The 21,772-nt window shown below is 41.7% G+C and overlaps 1 protein-coding gene across 1 annotated transcript in view; it reads right to left on the bottom strand.

Moving 5' to 3' along the window:
- The window catches only part of LOC129827847 (acid-sensing ion channel 2-like), a 177,870-nt gene that overhangs the window by 5,088 nt on the left and 151,010 nt on the right, over positions 1-21,772 (bottom strand). Inside the window, exons 4-7 of the mRNA XM_055889079.1 lie at positions 14,739-14,889; positions 12,014-12,070; positions 1,200-1,353; positions 470-561 (exon numbers count right to left, since the gene is read on the bottom strand). Of these exons, the coding sequence (XP_055745054.1) occupies positions 470-561; positions 1,200-1,353; positions 12,014-12,070; positions 14,739-14,889 (454 nt within the window). The remainder of the gene's footprint in view (positions 1-469; positions 562-1,199; positions 1,354-12,013; positions 12,071-14,738; positions 14,890-21,772) is intronic.

Below are 21,772 nucleotides of genomic sequence, written 5' to 3'. Positions count from 1 at the left end.
TTACAGGGGTAGAGACAGAGATGCACTTTTTCCTGTGAAATACTCCCAAATAAGATAATAATTTTCAAGAAAATATCTCAATCAATTCTCAACTTCTGTGCATTTACTAATGACATTATTATGGGGAGGGAGAAACCGCAGATATTACTGCCAGATACAGTATGTATATGATTGTCATAGCCTGACTTCCCATAACCATTAATTCCCTGAAGTATTTACATTGAATATAACTGACAGTAATATATAGTGTAACCATCATCCATGTACATGTTGTTCTTTATTTATTAGCCATTCTTTCTTTTTCTTTTTATAATCTTATTTTTATTTAATTAAATGTATCTTAATTTGAATTTTAAGAGAGAGAGAGAGAGAGTGGAGATAGAGAGAGAGGAGATGGAGAGCGAGAGCCAGAGCGAGAGAGAGAGAGGGGAAGAAGATAGGAAGGTAATAGCTAGATAGTTGACTATACCCAGTAAGCCTGCCACTTCGTAGGCTTTCTTCTGCTCAATGGTCTCATAGTTCAAGGCCTCAAAGAACACATCCAGGACTAGGATGTTATCCCTAAAAGAGACATCGATAAGATCAGATAACACTTCAATCATGTTAAAGAGAAGTTAATACATTTATCTTGATATTGTCATCCTATTTAACTATCAATCAATGCACTCTTAAGTCATTAGTCATTCTTCACACCTTCAGTCTAAATCCATCAGTTTTTTTAATTGTATTTTTTGAACGTTTTATTAACCATCAGTCTTTTCAAAGTTTGTTAATCTTTCTGTCAATGGGGAAATAGACATACAGGGCATACTATACCTACTATATCAATAGTTGTATTATCAATTGCCATAAGTAAGGGTACTTATTCTCCTACACTGAACCATATGTCCCATACGATGTCATTAGTAGAGTAGCATCTCAACTGATGACTGCATCCACTAGAGAATGCCTATTGTTATTATCATCAAAACCACATTATATGATAACATGACGGATCTCTTCAATACCAGGCTTCCAGTTCTCTTTCCCATTAGTCTGAGCGTCAAAGACATCTCAGTGTAATATCTTCACTTTCCACCCACACACTCCTTACTATTACTACATATAATATATGTGATACTGTAGGCTGATGTATATTAGATTTTTCCTTCTAATGCATTCATCTGTTCCTCTGGAGCCTCCTATAGGCAGGTACTTACGTGATGTATTTCTCAGAGCGGTTGAACTTCTTTTCCAGGTAGCGTGCTGAGGTCTTACTGGGGATCTTGACCATGGACAGCTCCTTGTTGTAGCGTGTCATGTTGCATGGTGTCCTACAGATGCAGTTACTACTCTCCAGCATTGACAACTTGGCTACAGTAGAGAAGACAGGGAGACATGAAGGAGAGGATGAAGGGAGGGATGGAAGAGGGGTAATGGGTGAGAATGGGGGAGAGGGAGGGAAGAGGGGTAATGGATGGGGATGGGGAGAGAGAGGAGAGGGAGAGGGAGAGTTGACCTTAGTTTGAGGGCAACTGAGGGTACAAACACAAACACACACCCATCTCTACAGCATTCCCTACAGTATATACTAACAGTATTTAACAGTATACATGTTTTACCTGGGACAGTGTACTAAAGACATAATGATGGGAGAAAATAAATGTTGATCCTTCTGCTTCCAGGATGATCTATTTGTACATACTGAAGGGGGTTAGTCTAATTTCTACTGATATTTTGTTATGGGGTAGATTTAATATTGCAGATAGATTGTGGCTTCTATCAATATAATTTTATTTTGTACAATTTCCAATCGCCCATATATATTTTTTGTAAATGTGTACTGTACCAGTCAAAAGTTTGGACACACCTACACATTCAAGGGTTTTTCTTTATTTAAAAAAAAAAAAATAGTGAAGACAGCAAAACTATGAAATAACACATATGGAATCATGTATAAACCAAAAAAAGTGTTAAATAAATGAAAATATGATTTTATATATTAGATTCTTCAAAGTAGCCACCCTTTGCCTTGATGACAGCTTTGCACACTCTTGGCATTCTCTCAACCACCTTCACCTGGAATGCTTTTCCATTTGCGCTTAGTGTGACTATCATTTGTTTTCAACAGGACAATGACCCCAAACACACCTCCAGGCTGTGTAAGGGCAATTTGACCCTTATAAGGACACTCTCCTTATTAAGGGCAATTTGACCCTTATAAGGACACTCTCCTTATTAGGGTCAAATTGCCCTCACACAGCCTGGAGGTGTGTTTGGGTTCATTGTCCCATGGAAAACAAATGATAGTGCTACATCAGAGGACCTGGCCTCCACAATCACCTGACCTCAACCCAATTGAGATGGTTTGGGATGAGTTGGACCGCAGAGTGAAGGAAAAGCTTCCAACAAGTGCTCAGCATATGTGGGAACTCCTTCAAGACTGTTGGAAAAGCATTCCTCATGAAGCTGGTTGAGAGAATGCCAAGAGTGTGCAAAGCTGTCATCAAGGCAAAGGGTGGCTACTTTGAAGAATCTCAAATATAAAATATATTTTGATTTGTTAAACACTTTTTTGGTTACTACATGATTCCATATGTGTTATTTCATAGTTTTGATGTCTTCACTTTTAATCTATAATGTAGAAAATATTAACAATAAAGAAAAACACTTGATTGAGTAGGTGTGTCCAAACTTTTAACTGGTACTGTACATACACACACACACATAAATACATATACCTTTAAAAATATATTTCCTTTATTATTTTCCGCTAACCCTACCACCCTTCCCCTAATTGGAGTAAACTAATGACCAACAACACTTAGGCTTTTACTTCCGGCTTATACACACTTTTACGGACACAATCAATTTTACAATAGTTATATTGTTTGTTTTTAGTCCTGTCCTTCCTCTACCCTCAACCTCTCCAAGGGAAGCACAGCCGAGAGCTGCCCAGTGACACGAGCCTACCAGACGAGCTAAACTACTTCTATGCTTGCTTCGAGGCAAATGACACTGAAACATGCATGAGAGCACCAGCTGTTCTGGAAGACTTCTCCGCAGCCAATGTGAGTAAGACCTTTAAAAAAGTCAACATTCACAAGGCTGCAGGGCCAGACAGATTACCAGGACGTGTATTGCGAGCATGTGCTGACCAACTGGCAAGAGTCTTCACTGACATTTTCAACCTCTCCCTGACCAAGTCTGTAATACCAACATGTTTCAAGCAGACCTCCATAGTCCCTGTGCACAAGAACACTAAGGTAACCTGCTTAAATGACTACCAACCCGTAGCACTCACGTCTGTAGCCATGAAGTGCTTTGAAAGGCTGGTCATGGCTCACATCAACACCATTATCCCAGAAACCCTAGACCCACTCCAATTTGTATACTGCCTAACAGATCCACAGATGATGCAATCTCTATTGCACTCCAAACTGCCCGTTCCCACCTGGACAAAAGGAACACCTATGTGAGAATGCTATTCATTGACTATAGCTCAGGATTCAACACCATAGTGCCCTCAAAGATCATCACTAAGCTAAGGACCCTGGGACTAAACACCTCCCTCTGCAACTGGATCCTGGACTTTCTGACGGGCCGCCCCCAGGTGGTAAGGGTAGGTAACAACACATCTGCCATGCTGATCCTCAACACAGGAGCCCCTCAGGGCTGTGTGCTCTGCCCCCTCCTGTACTCCCTGTTCACTCATGACTGCACAGCGAGGCACGACTCCAACACCATCATTAAGTTTTCAGATGACACAACAGTTGTAGGCCTGATCACCGACAACGACGAGACAGCCTATAGGGAGGAGGTCAGAGACCTGGCCATGTGGGGCCAGGACAATAACTTCTCCCTCAACGTGATCAAGACAAAGGAGATAATTGTGGACTACAGGAAAAAGAGGACCAAGCACGCCACCATTCTCATTGACGGTGCTGTAGTGGAGCAGGTTGAAAGCTTCAAGTTCCTTGGTGTCCACATCACCAATAAACTAACATGGTCCAAGCACACCAAGACAGTCGTGAAGAGGGCACAACAAAACCTCTGGAGATTGAAAAGATTTGGCATGGGCCCTCAGATCCTTAAAAGGTTCTACAGCTGCACCATCGAGATCATCTTGACTGGTTGCATCACTGCCTGGTATGGCAACTGCCCGGCCTCCGACCGCAAGGAACTACAGTGGGTAGTGCGTAGGGTCCAGCCATCCAGGACCTCTATACCAGGCGGTGTCAGAAGAAGACTCCAGCCACCCTAGTCATAGACTGTTTTCTCTGCTACCTCACGGCAATCGGTACCGGAGCACCAAGTCTAGGTCCAAGAGGCTTCTAAACAGCTTCTACCCCCAAGCCATAAGACTCCTGAACATCTAATCAAATGGCTACCCAGACTATTTACACCGTTGCTACGTTCTGTTGTTATCGTCTATGCAAAGTCACTTTAATAACTCTACCTACATGTACATATTACCTCGACTAACTGGTATATTCTCACTATTGTTATTTTACTGCTGCTCTTTAATTACTTGTTACTTTTATTTCTTACTCTTATTCGTATTTTTTATTTAAAAAACATACATTTTTTATATTTTTTATATATCTAAAAAAATACAAATAATTAACTGCATTGTTAGTTGTGGCTCGTAAGTAAGCATTTCACTGTTGTTGTATTCGGCGCATGTGACTAATACAAATTTGATTTGATCTATTTCTAATGTTCTATTTGCCATATATTTTTAACTGTGCTGTTTCACAAAAGTTCTGAACCTATATACATTTTACAGACACAGCATATTTTACATTTGTTATCTTGTTGTTATTAGTCCCAGCCTTCAGCTCCATTCAACCCCTCCCATCTATCTCTTCACACCATCTATATTGGATTTCCATTTGCCATTTATTTTCCACTGTGCTGTGATGCTTCACAAAAGTTCTGAACCTTTCTATTCTCATAGTTTCTACCGATTGTAAATGAACTATTACCCTCAACAACTGTGGACACTGTAAATGCCCTCATGAAATACACAGGAATGTTTTAAGAATTTTCCAGACATTTCTATCCATTCCTGGAAGAATATAAATACTCGTCTAATCTGTCTGGTCCTATCCAAATCAATTTCCTCTGACAATAACCAGTCTCACTCACATTCTCAACACATTCTAGCCTGCTGCTGGGTTCCCTTAATGCATAAAAATATAAAATCTGATCTCCCAACCCTAATCTCTCACTGTGACAATAGTATGGCAGTCTCCCCAGCTCGCCCTGGGCAGGGCGGAGTCTCCCTTGGATTACTAATAGCCTTCAGGGCCAAGTGGTCACATAATTGCAACAGGAAATTCAATATGGCACCTCAGTCGCTTTTCATTCTCATTCAAATAAGGGGTTATTGGATCCGGGTAGCAGTGTGCATTCATAACCCTGATTTACACACTCTCTCCCTCTTTCTATTTCTCTCTCTCCCCACATCACAATCTTACTCTCTTTCCGCTTTTTCCCTACCTCTGTCTCTATTTCCTTCGCTCTCTCTCCCTCTATCGTTCTGTCTTTCTCTCTCTATTTCTCTCTCTCTATCCACCGTCTCATCTCTGTCAAAAACAATTATTCTAACCAAATCATCTGCTTTATTTCATATTTCCAAGCTTATTAAGAAATAGTGTTTTTAATGACTTAACACTCTCCATTACCCTGTCTTTGGCTGTGAACAGAATGTTATATTTAAGCTAGCAGTTGTTCAACCCGGAGACAAGCTAATCCTTTTATTGTAGGTTTGGTTTAAAACCATTATGTGAGATGAGAGGATCTTCTGTCATTCATCCTGCAATGAAACCGCATTTCTAAAACGATTACGCTAGTAATGTGATTGTATGATCAGGTTACTGTGGGCAATGCTATCCAAGTCGACATTTCACAGGACAACAAATGTCTGTGTTTTCCTCTGTGTGTATAATTAGGCACAGAGAAGATTTCTGTGTTCCTCTGTAATCTAGTCACAGGACCCTTCAGTGAGAACAGATGCAGCTGTCTTCCATTAAAACAGCAGCCACACTGTTTCTGTCTCCCAAACTTCCTGACTGACACGTTGGTATAAAAAAAGAACAACTTCAAACTTGACTAAGTGAAAACGGTGCGGTGGGTATATCAAATTGGTTCACAGTCTAACTAGGAACTGATTTGCATAGAATTATTGGGTCTGTGTCTTGGATGGAATAAGCACAGCCATTTCAAATTAAACCAATTCAGGAGGAGCGAGAGGGAGCGAGAGGGAGCTGGCCAGGCTGGACCAAGCACAAGAGGGTACTCTAGCTCTCCACAGTCCCAGTATACATACCTTGGCTTCACATCCTCTTTATTTGAGACACATTGCCTACAGTGGACGAGCCAGGGTCAAAGCGTAATAATTGCCAGTGTTTGTGTGTGTCTGTTGCATGGTAGGTAAGTTAGACACCTCTACTACACAAAACACATAAACACTTTTCAATCAATTTAATTTAGAGGAATAAACTAGGTCATGTCTCATCTGATTTTCATTTATCCCTTCAGTAAAGTATTAGTCTGTAGTATAGGTATAAATTAATATATAAAAACAGCCTACAAAAAAATTAGACGAAGGAGAAAGTGAGAATAAAAAGTCAATATCCCAGTTTTACAGAAAATAACAGTTCAATATAGATGGGCTTAGGCACAAAATGAGATCCTACTATATGTGAATGATCCTACTGTATGTGAATGATCCTACTGTATGTGAATGATCCTACTGTATGTGAATGATCCTACTGTATGTGAATGATTTTACTGTATGTGAATGATCCTACTGTATGTGAATGATCCTACTGTATGTGAATGATCCTACTGTATGTGAATGATCCTACTGTATGTGAATGATTCTACTGTATGTGAATGATCCTACTGTATGTGAGTGATCCGACTGTATGTGAATGATCCTACTGTATGTGAGTGATCCGATTGTATGTGAATGATCCTACTGTATGTGAGTGATCCGACTGTATGTGAATGATCCTACTGTATGTGAATGATCCTACTGTATGTGAATGATCCTACTGTATGTGAATGATTTTACTGTATGTGAATGATTCTACTGTATGTGAATGATCCTACTGTATGTGAATGATCCTACTGTATGTGAATGATCCTACTGTATGTGAATGATTCTACTGTATGTGAGTGATCCAACTGTATGTGAGTGATCCTACTGTATGTGAGAGATCCGACTGTATGTGAGTGATCCGACTGTATGTGAATGATCCTACTGTATGTGAATGATCCTACTGTATGTGAATGATTCTACTGTATGTGAATCATTCTACTGTATGTGAATCATCCTACTGTATGTGAATGATCCTACTGTATGTGAGTGATCCGACTGTATGTGAATGATCCTACTGTATGTGAATGATCCTACTGTATGTGAATGATTCTACTGTATGTGAATCATTCTACTGTATGTGAATCATCCTACTGTATGTGAATGATCCTACTGTATGTGAGTGATCCGACTGTATGTGAATGATCCTACTGTATGTGAATGATTCTACTGTATGTGAATGCATACAGCTCCCCTCCTCTCAACACACACAGATATACACAGATTCCTTATTTGTAAAATATACAGTATGAAAGTAAAATGAACCGAGGGAAGCTTCTAGACCTGGCTTTTCTAGAGGAAAAAAAACAGCCGAGTAAATACTAATCCTAGATACCAGGGCCAACCAGCACAACGAGAGAACTTCTGTATTCTTTATGAATGATCAATAATACATGTGTAGCTAACTAATACGGAATGTGTCAAATCTTTTGGGAATTGGTAAGACACTTGTGTTGACACAATGTACCTTCCCTTCATGCTCATGGAGAAACAGGAATGCTATGATGTCAAATGATTTCTGCCCAATCAAACCAAACAGCAAAAACAAGAGGAGGCGTGAGAGAGAGGAGAGAGGAGGAGGAGGTGTTGCACTCCCGGTAAGTATTCTATTAATACGAAGCACTGCAGCAACGCATAATATTTTACCACCAACACTACTCTTTTGTCCACTTGAGACTACGAGTTTCCTGGGGAAGTTGTGAAGCACCGGGGAAGCTGTGAAGTGCGCTGTACAGCCTGCACTCTAGCCTGTTGTGTGATTGTGTTTATGAGTCTGTATTAAAGAATGTGAAACCATGTTGTGTATGTTAACTATTGCCTGGTTCTGTTCATGAGTCTGTTATTAGATATGTATGTTTACTGCTTTTCATTAAATCATGTATGGCTAATGTATTTGTTCATATTGGCAGAATATTGTATAGCAGGGTTCCCCAACTGGCGGCCCTTCAATTTTTTCATTTTATTTCAATGTTGACATCAAAGACAGTAAAAACACCAGGAAATCAGCTCCAAGAGATTTTAATATAAGAAATATTTTCCAAAGTATTCCCATGCGTAATAGAGAGACACATCGTATTCAAGCGTAAGCAAGGTTTGAAATGTTTTAGTCAAAAATATTTGTTTGGGCTTCTTGCGATCAATTTGCAATCTACAAATTATTTGTAATTATGTTCCGGCCCCCAAACCATTCGCTCAAGAAAAAGATCAGCCTGCGGCTGAATCTAGTTGATGGTCGTGTTGTATAGGCAATATTGCCTACAGAAATTGGTTCAGTTATAGCCTAAAATAAATGTGTTCATATGGGTAGAATATTGTTTGTTAGGTACACCATCCCGTTCACAAAATTGGTTCACTCCTACAGACAGTGAGTCACGTGGTGTCAAGGGTACTGGCTGGTGGCGTTGGTGTAAACGTCTGGGGAATGTTTTCCTGGCACACGTTAGGTCCCTTGATACCAATTGAGCAACGGTTCCACTCCCCGAAGAATTCAGGTTGTTCTGGAGGCAAAGGTGGGTCCGACCCAGTACTAGATGGATATACCTAATAAACTGACCACTGAGTGGATATCAATTCATTCATATGGTTATATAAAGGCTGAAGGCTAAAAACAGCCTATACTATATCTAGACCTATATCTAGTTTCTACAATCTATTTTCATTTTAAATCATGGCTTTTGGTTCTCTCTAGTTTTTACACCATCCACTAACACCAACCATTTCCTACAAAACATTTATTTATCAACAAAAAATCTTAGCAAAATACAAAAATTGACGTGGCAAAAATAAGTAGGCCTAAAATATTTTTTTTAAATAACCCCCCCAAAAATACAAGAGTAGGCTACATGACAATGAAGCGCCATAAAAACAAGTTCACAAACAAATCATCCAAGAATGTGCTTGGTGTTCTGGTGTCACGTTCTGACCTTAGTTCCTTTGTTTTGTCTTTTGTTTTAGTATGGTCAGGGCGTGAGTTGGGTGGGTTGTCTATGTTAGTTTTTCTATGATTTTCTATTTCTGTGTTTGGCCTGATGGTTCTCAATCAGAGGCAGCTGTCAATCGTTGTCCATGATTGGAAACCATATTTAGGAGCCTGTTTTCTGTTGGGTTTTGTGGGTGGTTATTTTCAGTCTTTGTGTGTCTGCACCAGACAGAACTATTTCGGTTTTCACTTTGTTGTTTTGTAATTTGAAGTGTTCAGTTTTGGATTATTATTAAATAAGATGAACACCAACCACGCTGCGCTTTGGTCCTCTCCTTCCACCGGCGACAACCGTTACATCTGGTCTCATAAGGATTTTGGAGTCATTGAAAGGGTTGAACTTGAAGAAGTGTCCAAGTAGACTAGGTGCTCATTTCTCTCAGATGGATTTTGGAGTATTCACAACTGCTACTTGAAAGTGTAGGCAACGCTGTTCAGGTAAGACTCCATCCGTTGAGTCATGGTGTAGGCTATTTCTCAACCAGCGACTTCAGATCCTTCTGTTGCTTATGGTAGCAGGGTCTTTGCCATGGCGGTGGAATGCCAGCAAGTTGCTGCTCCCTTCTCGTTTCACCTCCTTGCTGCTGTTGTTGCAATGCCTCGACGAACTTCCAAATGGTGGGGTGGGTAGCGCCAAGATTCAACCAAAAAGTTCAATGCCAGCTCTCAACTCCATTGTTGGTCTTTGCCAAGTCTTGCAGTACAGCATCGTAGCAGCACCAAAATTCAGAAAATAAATAAATAGGTAGAAGCATATTAGCAACAATTTAATTGGCCTTGGGCATGATGTCATCAATAGTAAGAAAAATAATAATAAAGCCATTATTATGTTAAACAAGCCATACATATGGGAAACATTGGCTTTCTTCCAATGAGTCCGACTTTCTCCCCAACCCATGTTGTCTGTAAGTATGTGAGGGGGTCCTCCAGTTGATGTTCCGGGGAACTGAAAGAACCAGGTATCCAGACACTGTAACCTCATCATTCAGGGTTATGCGACGTCGGCATTTCAAAAGTGTGATATTCGGTGCACTTCCAGAAGGACTTATTTGCTGTCTGTCGTTCCTGTCTGTAGGGGTAGCCTTCATGCAGCAAGATATTTTTTCCACGCACCCAGAGGATAAACTCGGGTTCCACTGTAGCTTTCTCTGACCTCCTCTAAGAATAGGGAATGAGGAGGGTAGCGGTGCAAGATCTTTTTAAGCACAATATTTGGATTATTAGCATATGAAAGACATGCAATTCGATTGCTGGATTATCGAAGCCATCCATCCAACACATTTATTCAGATCCGGCAGTTCAAAGAGGAGAGTTTCAAAGGTAATCAATTAGGCCTAGTTATTATTCATTAGCAGCATACATTTCCATTCATTCTCTTAAATCTCTTAAAATAGCTTATACTCTTCTTGTGCAATGTATAGCCTACTGCATGCACTATAATGCAAGCCGAGATCTACCGCAGATGTATTTCTTAAACATGACTTAAAAAACTTAAGCCTATGCAACATTAACCAATTAAAACTGTTCTGTAGAAATGAGGTTTGTGCTGTAGGCTATAGGCCCAATACATTATCACTATGCTATGCTTGAATTGCCCTGCCAATTTTGAAATTATATATATTTATAAATGGTATATGATCACACTGGTACAGGATCAATTGTTGTATTACTTTTGAGGCACAGCTGAGCGAGTATAATATATATTATATATTCGACTCAACAATACCGTCCCTCCGCTCTCCCTCCCTTAGCTGATGGAAAAACTCAATTCACACTGCATTATTTATGCCTCATGCACCAATTCATGTTGTTACTCCTATGACCAGAGAAAGTGAAATATAATATATTAAATATATAATATTAATATTATAATATTAATATATTAAATAAGACACAAGCCGCTAATAATAACAAGGCAAGCTTATCGGAACACTTTGCTATGCTCATCTATGGCAGATGCAGTGCTGGTTATAGCGTGAGTGGAAGTAGGGAGAACGTACATTTTATGGCTCATAAAAATGTTGAACAAAGTGTTGACAGTGCTGGATAACAACTTAAACATGTAATGTACTTACTCATAAAAACAGGCTTATAGGTGCACTTGATTTGCTCTCTGGGCCTGCTGGGTAGGTGGAGTTCTACCTTCAGAATCATGAAATGATTAAAAATGGGGACACTTTGCCTTCCCGGAGCTAGGGCTGCTGAATCAACTGCATCTACCATCAACAGTGCGAAACAAATAAAAAAAATAGGAACGGAAAGCTTTATTGTTGGGTTTTTTACCGAAATGTTTGGTGATCGACTAGAAATGCCTTGGAGGTCGACCAGTTGATCGTGATCAACCGGTTGGTGATCACTGCTATAGCCTATAGATCATTTTATGCCCATATGAATAAATGTATTTTAGGCCATGTAAAGAACAGCTATGCATGATTTAATGAAAAGCAGCAAACAGACACAATTTTTTTTCACATTATATAATTTAAAACTCAGAAACAGAAACAGGCAATAGGCGATACAGCTGGCTTCACAGTTTTCCTGACAAATAGGCCTACAAAGAAACTTGACGATGTTGAATGCGCGAGGGGGTCTGTGCGCTGCGTAGTACCTTCGACAAAAAGACATGTAAGTGTGTGCGTTTGTGTGCATTCATATTGTGGACTTACCAAGGGCAGGCTCGGCACAGTCTTTGTACTGTTCAGGGGTACAGAATGGAGAATCACCTAGAAGGACAGAAGGAGCACAGAAGGAAGGGGAGGAAAGTTCAGATTCAGCTTTTCTGCTAGATATATTTATGAAATGTAGTACCTCTGAATGACTTATGAGTTTGTTTTTCTCAAACTGTAAACAGCTCAGATTCTGTGGAATATGGTTACAAAGCTATCAGTGATTTAATAAAGTTACCGGAATCTTCAGTAATTTGGAGTACTTAACAGAAAAGCTATGGCAATCTATCGGAACTTTGGTAATTTATACTTGAATAACATACATCTGTGTTCATATTGTTCATGAGTTTCTAGTAGCTAGACCATATGGGTCAAGAGAAAATAGCCTAATTAATGAAAATTTACTTTTCAATTAACTCTGCAACTCTTCCAACTATTGACTTTTCTTCACAACTGCCACCAACTTGACACCAAAACATTGGCAACAAATACATATTGACATAGTCAAATAAATTAAAGTGTGTAAAAAAATGATAAAGGTTATTATGATGAAACTCTCATATTAAACACCAATGGTATTCCCTAAGTTGATGGTTTATATTTATGATATTGTTTTACAGCTTTGTCATATTTATTTGTTTTTGTTGATATTTTAAAATTATCTTATTTAATGATGTGATGTATTCTGCATGTGAAACGGCCACACAGAGGGCCATAGACAACACTTTAGACAACACCAGTCTGCCTACCCATGTGAGAGACGCAGACTCGGTCTCAACCTTTAAGTCTTTACTGAAGACTTATCTCTTCAGTAGGTCATATGATTGAGTGTAGTCTGGCCCAGGAGTGTGAAGGTGAACGGAAAGGCTCTGGAGCAACGAACCGCCCTTGCTGTCTCTGCCTGGCCGGTTCCCCTCTCTCCACTGGGATTCTCTGCCTCTAACCCTGTTACAGGGGCTGAGTCACTGGCTTACTGGTGCTCTTTCATCCCGTCCCTGGGAGGGGAGCGTCACTTGAGTGGGTTGAGTTACTGACGTGATCTTCCTGTCTGGGTTGGCGCCCCCCCTTGGTTTGTGCTGTGGTGGAGATCTTTGTTGGCTATACTCGGCCTTGTCTCAGGATTATAAGTTGGTGGTTGAAGATATCCCTCCAGTGGTGCGGGGGCTGTGCTTTGGTAAAGTGGGTGGGGTTATATCCTTCCTATTTGGCCCTGTCCGGGGGTATCTTCGGATGGGGCCACAGCGTCTCCTGACCGCTCCTGTCTCAGCCTCCAGTATATATGCTGCAGTAGTTTGTGTCGGGGGGCTAGGGTCAGTTGGTTATACCTGGAGTACTTCTCCTGTCTTATCCAGTGTCCTGTGTGAATTTAAGTATGCTTTCTCTAATTCTCTCGTTCTCTCTTTCTTTCTCTCTCTGAGAACCTGAGCCCTAGGACCATACGCCAGGACTACCGGGCATGACGACTCCCTGCTGCCCCCAGTCCGCCTGGCCTTGCTGCTATTCCAGTTTCAACGGTTCTGCCTGCGGTTACGGAACCCCTACCTGTCCCAGACCTGCTGTTTTCAACTCTTAATGATCGGCTATGAAAAGCCAACAGATTTATTCCTGATTATTATTTGACCATGCTTGTCATCTATGAACATTTTGAAAATCTTGGCTCTCTCTAATTTTCTCCTTCTCTCTTTCTTTCTCTCGGAGGACCTGGGACCATACGTCGGGACTGCCGGGCGTGGTGGCTCCTTGCTGTCCCCAGTCCGCCTGGCCTTGCTGCGGTTCCGGTTTCAGCTGTTCTGCCTGCGGTTATAGAACCGCCACCTGTCCCAGACCTGTTGTTTTTCAACTCTTAATGATCGGCTATGAAAAGCCAACTGAATATTATTCATGATTATTATTTGACCATGCTTGTCACTTATGAACATTTTTGAACATCTTGGCATAGTTCTGTTATAATCTCCACCCGGCACAGCCAGAAGAGGACTGGCCACCCCTCATAGCCTGGTTCCTCTCTAGGTTTCTTCCTAGGTTTTGGCCTTTCTAGGGAGTTTTTCCTAGCCACCGTGCTTCTACACCTGCATTCTAGCTGTTTGGGGTTTTAGGCTGGGTCTCTGTACAGCACTTCGAGATATTAGCTGATGTACGAAGGGCTATATAAAATAAACTTGATTGATTGATTGACCTGGGATCATCTAGAGTACCCACAGGGGACAATAGATGTTTTATGACAGATTACACAAAATCCTTGAAAGACACCAACATTCTGATAGTTTAATGGTAAACTGTGAACGTTTCCAGGAATATACCCTCCCTTTGCAACCCTACTGTGGAAGCAGTCAAGGAGACTCGCAACATGCAAACATCTACCACACCTAAAGAGAGTGTGAGAGAGAAATAGAGCTTTGTGTGGAGCAAGGTGATAGACAAGCCTTGGAGCAGAAAGCTTTAATACACCAACACAAATCTTGACATTACACCTTACAGCTCTTTGACCTTTTCAAACCCACCACAGACTTTAGATGACTTTATCAACCACAACAACTACTGTAACTCCTTTATCAAACTTTCCTCACCCTGTTCTATGTCTTCAAATAGTCCTTGATGAAAAACCATGGCACATAGCCCAAACAATTGTTTTTCTTTTGCACATGGCTCAGACAATGCTATATTACAGACTCTATCCACATGTTTTGTTTAGTGTGAAAAGGGGAAAGAAAGTGTGTGCTCTTACCGGGCATGTGCACCATCCTGCAGTTACAGTTTTCCACGATGTAGCGTGTCTCACAGTCGATCCTGCAAGCTGTCACACTATAGGCCTGGAAGAAGCCAGAGTCTAGGGCCTTGGACTCACACTCTCCCCATGGAGGAGGCAGGTAGGTCAGCTACAACACCGGAGAGACACAGTGTGGGGATTGAGCAGAGAGACAGAGAGAGAGTGACAGGGAAAAACACTGAAGTCTAAAACTCCCATAGACACATAGGAGATGTCATGGTGTTATTGTGATTTAGAGCCATCAGAGAGAGGTTCCAAAAGGCCCTCTAGAACACAGCAGGCTAGATGACAGAGGAACAAATGGAAGGTCTGGCCAACAGACTGGTCTGAGTGGGACACATTCACAGATACAGTCTCTCGCTGTGAAAACAGGTTCCAAGAACACAAAAGCTCCAAATGTTTCCCCCCTTTCGCCCCCACCCCATCCCCATGGCTCTGGAGACGGGAACAGCAGACTAGGCGAGAGGGACACCAGTAGGAGCTGTGTGAGCGCCCATCTGCCCTGCACGCAGGCGGCCCTCTCCAGCCGCTCCGCTACTCTCCGTTCAGCATCCATCACCCAGCGCCCCCTGCATTGTGGGAGATGCAGTTTCCTCAGCCAAATACCAGTTCTTGGATCAAAATAATCCTCATCCTGCCAGGTCAGATTTGGCTGTGGAATGTCTGTTAGCACAGATAACATTGGAGAAGAATCCCTCCAATCAGAGACTGATACTGTATCCATGCATCCAGATTAGTTTGCTGTTGTTAACTTGAACACAGAATTCCCTCGATATCAGCAAGCGAGAAGTTGATTTTCAAATCAAATCAAAGTTTATTTGTCACGTGCGCCGAATACAACAGGTGTAGACCTTACAGTGAAATGCTTACTTACAGGCTCTAACCAATAGTGCAAAAAAGGTGTTAGGTGAACAATAGGTAAGTAAAGAAATAAAACAACAGTAAAAAGACAGGCTATATACAGTAGCGAGGCTGTAAAAGTAGCGAGGCTACATACAGACACGTGTTAGTCAGGCTGATTGAGGTAGTATGTATACATGTAGATATTGTTAAAGTGACTATGCATATATGATGAACAGAGAGTAGCAGTAGCGTAAAAGAGAGGTTGGCGGGTGGTGGGTGGTGGGACACAATGCAGATAGCTCGGTTAGCCAACGTGCGGGAGCACTGGTTGGTCGGGTCAATTGAGGTAATATGTACATGAATGTATAGTTAAAGTGACTATGCATATATGATAAACAGAGAGTAGCAGCAGCGTAAAAAGAGGGTTTGGGGGGGGGGTTGGGGGGGCACACAATGCAAATAGTCAGGGTAGCCCATTTGATTAACTGTTCAGGAGTCTTATGGGTTGGGAGTAAAACTGTTGAGAAGCCTTTTTGTCCTAGACTTGGTACTTCAGTACTGCTTGCCATGCGGTAGTAGAGAGAACTATGACTGGGGTGGCTGGGTTCTTTGACAACTTTTAGGGCCTTCCTCTGACACCGCCTGGTGTAGAGGTCCTGGATGGCAGACACCTTAGCCCCAGTGATGTACTGGGCCGTACGCACTACCCTCTGTAGTGCCTTGCGGTCAGAGGCCGAGCAGTTGCCATACCAGGCAGTGATGCAACCAGTCAGGATGCTCTCGATGTTGCAGCTGTAAAACCCTTTGAGGATCTCAGGACCCACGACTGTCTTGGTGTGTTTGGACTATTCTAGTTTGTTGTTGATGTGGACACCGAGGAACTTGAAGCTCTCAATCTGCTCCACTACAGCTCGATTGAAACACGACTATTGAAGCAAACAAATCAAAACATTTCAAACTAGCCCTGGCCTCACTCACATATTGTAGGTCTGGCCACGCTCCTATAGGTCTCCAGTCACAATTAAAAAGTCCCTAAAGGCCAGCTGTTCATCACTTCTAGGAAGATAGACTTTCCCAGCACTGTCGATTTCATTAAGATGAGAGGCAGGTGCTCCTCAGCGGCAGTCAGTCCACCACCTTTCCCATCACCTTCATACCTCTGCTAATCTTTCCTCATGTCCTAATTGGAGTGGGCTCTGGCTGATGTATAACACTATTATCCTGCTGTAATCAAATATCTAATCATCAGAGTAGATAGATGTCTGCGCCCACTATGGGGTGATCTGATGACCTGATTAAATACACTCCAATGACGGCCAGGACCCTCTCTGCCCCTCTCCACACATTATTCATCAATGACCACACACTCTGCCATTGGGATGCACATTTATTTATTTTTAATTTTTATTTTACCATAATTTTACCAGGTAAGTAGACTGAGAACACGTTCTCATTTGCAGCAACGACCTGGGGAATAGTTGCAGGAGAGAGGAGGGGGATGAATGAGCCAATTGTAAACTGGGGATTATTAGGTGACCATGATGGTTTGAGGGCCAGATTGGGAATTTAGCCAGGACACCGGGGTTAACACCCCTACTCTTACGATAAGTGCCATGGGATCTTTAATGACCTCAGAGAGTCAGGACACCCGTTTTAACGTCCCATCCGAAAGACGGCACCCTACACAGGGCAGTGTCCCCAATCACTGCCCTGGGGCATTGGGATATTTTTTAGACCAGAGGAAAGAGTGCCTCCTACTGGCCCTCCAACACCACTTCCAGCAGCATCTGGTCTCCCATCCAGGGACTGACCAGGACCAACCCTGCTTAGCTTCAGAAGCAAGCCAGCAGTGGTATGCAGGGTGGTATGCTGCTGGCAATATACTACATCAGCACATCAGCAATTAGAAAGCATATTAGAAACTGATCAAAACTAAAATGCAACAGTTGAATCAACAAGGGGCATAATTAAAGTTGTTGACTCAAGATTTGGAATTAGGCTTTGGGAGCTCTACATGGATTTGCTAACTTTGGGGATTTTGTTGAAAATCGGAGCTGTGAGTGGAGTTTTATTAACGAAACAGTACAGTATAGTATATCAGTTCATCCCTCTCCCATGGACACTAGGTTGCCAAGACCAAAAATACATTACTGAGACCCATCCAGAAGAGAGGCTCAGTGTCTGTAATGGAACTGTAATTTACAGACACGGGAATGCCCTTGTGACTTCTGTGGAAAGCATAGCAAAGAACACTTTAATATTTGAAACTCCCCTATACTTAAAATAATGACAAAATACAGAGGGTTATCAAAGAACACAGGCAATCTAGTGTGTGTGTGTGTGTGTGTGTGTCTGTGTTCATGCATTATTAAGTGCCTATAGTGGCTGTGTACTTTGGCTTCTGTGCACTTATTTTTTTGATGAAGTGGCTTTTATCTGGAAGTAATAATACGAGTTCATTTGAGTGCATGACTTCAGCTCCGCCTCACTATTGAGCTGTCTGGTTGGATCTGATTACAATCGCACACCAATGACCACAGGCAGCCATTGTACTTTTACAAAGTCCCCACAGTACTGCTAATCATGAAGACATATCGGCTATATTCAGCCTGATTATAAGCATGGTCATCACATGGCGTCTCACAAGATGTCCTCAGGTTGGCTCTGTCAGGAACTAAAGTTGTGCCACGCTGCAGGAACACAAGGGCCAAGCCACAGTAGGAAGTCTGGGGAATCTTTGAATTCAAAGTGCAAAGTGGAGTTAATTAGCTGGTGTCTAAATCTACTGCGTTTCCCACTGTGCTGGTGCAATGGGGAGGATGAAGGATGATGATGTTGTGCCAGTCAGTCACACAGAGCCAGTCACACAGACAGAGCTGAGCTGGAGCTGAGACTGCTGGGAGCTCTACGGCCCAGGGGGCCTGCCTGGCCACACCATGATTGGAGGCCTCCAGAGTCCCCTGCATGCCTGCCTGCCTGCCTGCCTGCCTGCTTGCCTGCCTGCCTGCCTTCCGCTGTACAGTAGACCTTCTCTGTATGCTTATCGCTGGCATACTTGTTCTTCTTTTTCCTCTCATCTTCTTCAGGACGTGTGTTGTTTTTCAAACTTCTGGAAATGACTGAACATGTTTTGAATCTTCCTTCTTCATTCCCTTTTTTAAATGATGGGAGTATACAGTTTATTATACGTTTATTGTACAGTTTCTTCTTTATATGTACAGTGCCTTCAGAAAGTATTCATACCCGTTGACTTATTCCACACTGTGTTGTGTTACAGCCTGAATTCAAAATGGATTCAATAGATTTTTCTCTCTCACTCATCTACACACAATATCCCATAGTGACAAAATGAAAACGTTTTTTTTTTTTTTACATTTTTGCAAATGTATTGAAAATGGGATGCAGAAATATCAATTTACATAAGTATTCACACCCCTGAGTCAATACTTTGTAGAAGCACCTTTGGCAGCGATTACAGCTGTGAGTCTTTCTGGGTAAGTTTTTAAGAGCTTTCCACACCTCAATTGTGCAACATTTCTCCACTATTCTTTTCAAAATTCTCCAAGCTCTGTCATTTTGGTTGTTGATCATATAGACAACTATTTTCAGGTGTTTCCATAGATTTTCAAGCAGATTTAAGTCACAACTGTAAAACTCCTGAGATCATTTAGGCATACCATAACAAAGGGGTTGAATACTCATTGACTCGACATTTCAGCTTTTCATTTTCAATTAATTTGTACAAATTTCAAAAAACATAATTCCACTTTGAAATTATGAGGTATTGTGTGTTGGCCAGTGACCAAAAATCTCAATATGAATCCATTTTAAATTCAGGCTGTAACACAACAAAATGTGGAAAAAGTCAAGGGATGGGAATACTTTCTAAAGGTACTGTATAGGTTTTCTGCTTTATCAGTCCATGGTTGTGGACTACAGGAAAAGGAGGACCGAGCACGCCTCCATTCTCATCGACGGGGCTGTAGTAGAGCAGGGTGAGAGCTTCAAGTTCCTTGGCATCCACAAAACCAACAAACTAACATGGTCCAAGCACACCAAGACAGTCGTGAAGAGGGTACGACAAAACCTATTCCCCCTCAGGAGATTGAAAAGATTTGGCATGGGTCCTCAGATCTTCAAAAGGTTTTACAGCTGCACCATCGAGAGCATCCTGACGGGTTGCATCACTGCCTGGTATGGCAACTGCTTGGCCTCCGACCTCAAGGCACTACAGAGGGTAGTGCGTACGGCTCAGTACATCACCGGGGCCAAGCTTCCTGCCATCCAGGACCTCTATACCAGGCAGTGTTAGAGGAAGGCCCTAAAAGTTGTCAAAGACTCCAGCCACCTTAGTCATAGACTGTTCTCTCTGCTACCGCACTTGCAAGCGGTACCGGAGCGCCAACTCTAGGACCAAGAGGCTTCTAAACAGCTTCTACCCCCAAGCCATAAGACTCCTGAACATATACTCAAATGGCTACCCAGACTATTTGCATTGCCCCCCTCTTTTACATCGCTGCTACTCTCTGTTATTATCTGTGCATAGTCACTTTAATAACACTACCAACATGTACATATTACCTCAATTACCTCGACACCGGTGCCCCCGCACATTGACTCTGTACCGGTACCCCGGTAATTTACTGCTGCTCTTTAATGATTTGTTATTGTTATCTCTTACTTTTTTGTAGGTATTTTCTTAAAACTGCTATGTTGATTAAGGGCTTGTAGGTAAGCATTTCACTGTAAGGTCTACACCGGTTGTATTCGGCGCATGTGACAAATAAAATGTTATTTTGATTTGATTTGATTTTAATTGCAGAACAGGCATCTCATGTAAATGCTGGAGACATAAGCGATTTGAAGTATGAGGAAAAATAGATGAATAGTGACATGAATCTGTCAGCTAAGACAAGGGAAATCCAGCCAACTCCCTGTGGCAACTTAGATAAAAACATCTCCAGGGTCAGAGAAGGAGAGTGGGAGAGAAGACGGGAGAGAGAGAGACAGAGAGAGACAGAGAGAAAGACAGAGTGATAAAGAGAGATACTCCCAGTCAGGGAGTGGGCAGAGATAAGAGGTCAGACCTAGGGCTGTTGTGGTGACCGTATTAGTGCCACACCATTGGTCACGAGTCATGAAGGCAGTCAAATTCCACGGTAATTAGGTTTCTCCAAGCTCTGATGCTGCTGATGGTCATTAGTAGCCTACAAAACTTACTAACTGCCTGGTACTCAGCACTCTATTGTCCCTCTAATCACTCTGACATCAATGCAAATGTTATCGAAAATCTAATCAAACACTTCATGAGAGCCCGTGAGTTCATGTTGGTCAACATTTCTATGGGCTATGCAATTCCACGAGAAAGCAGGGTGATGGCCTCTATTAAAAAGAGGAGGATCTATAAGCTAGGCCTACTATATTTACTTCTCAACTTTCCTAATATGAAGCACATTGCTTATCTTTACAACAGGAGTATAGCCTACCTGGCTGGCATGAAAATGAACCACAGTTTCGAGAGAGAGAAGGGAATGATATTGGTCCATTCTAAATCAAAACAAATTTCACACATACACACTACCGTTCAAACGTTTTACAACACCTACTCATTCAAGGGTTTTTCTCTATTTGAACTATTTTTTTTATTGTAGAATAATATTGAAGACATCAACACTATGAAATAACACATTTGGAATCATGTTGTAACCAAAAAAGTGTTAAGCAAATCAAAATATATTTGGGATTTGAGATTCTTCAAATAGCCACCCTTTGCCTTGCTGACAGATTTGCACACTCTTGGCAAGTTTAAGAATACCTACTCATTCAAGGGTTAGCCTATCACTTGTGAATTATATAATATCACTTGTGAATGATGCCCAGTGTAAGGGAAGAGAAAATGCCTTTTTTTAGCTACTTTTTTAATCCTAGTCGCACACCTCGTGTAGCCTACCCCATAGGCCTTTATGTTTTGATAAGTTTTGTATCACACCTCGTGTAGCCTAGCCCATAGGCCTTTATGTTTTGATAAGGTTTGTATCACACCTCGTGTAGCCTAGCCCATAGGCCTTTATGTTTTGATAAGGTTTGTATCACAACTGGCATCCATGTATTGTAATCTTCCTGCCTCAACTGTATATGCGCACACACAC

Source organism: Salvelinus fontinalis, chromosome 2, assembly GCF_029448725.1.
Source record: "Salvelinus fontinalis isolate EN_2023a chromosome 2, ASM2944872v1, whole genome shotgun sequence".
Lineage (NCBI taxonomy): Eukaryota > Metazoa > Chordata > Actinopteri > Salmoniformes > Salmonidae > Salvelinus > Salvelinus fontinalis.
This window is presented reverse-complemented; position numbering and strand designations above follow the sequence as displayed.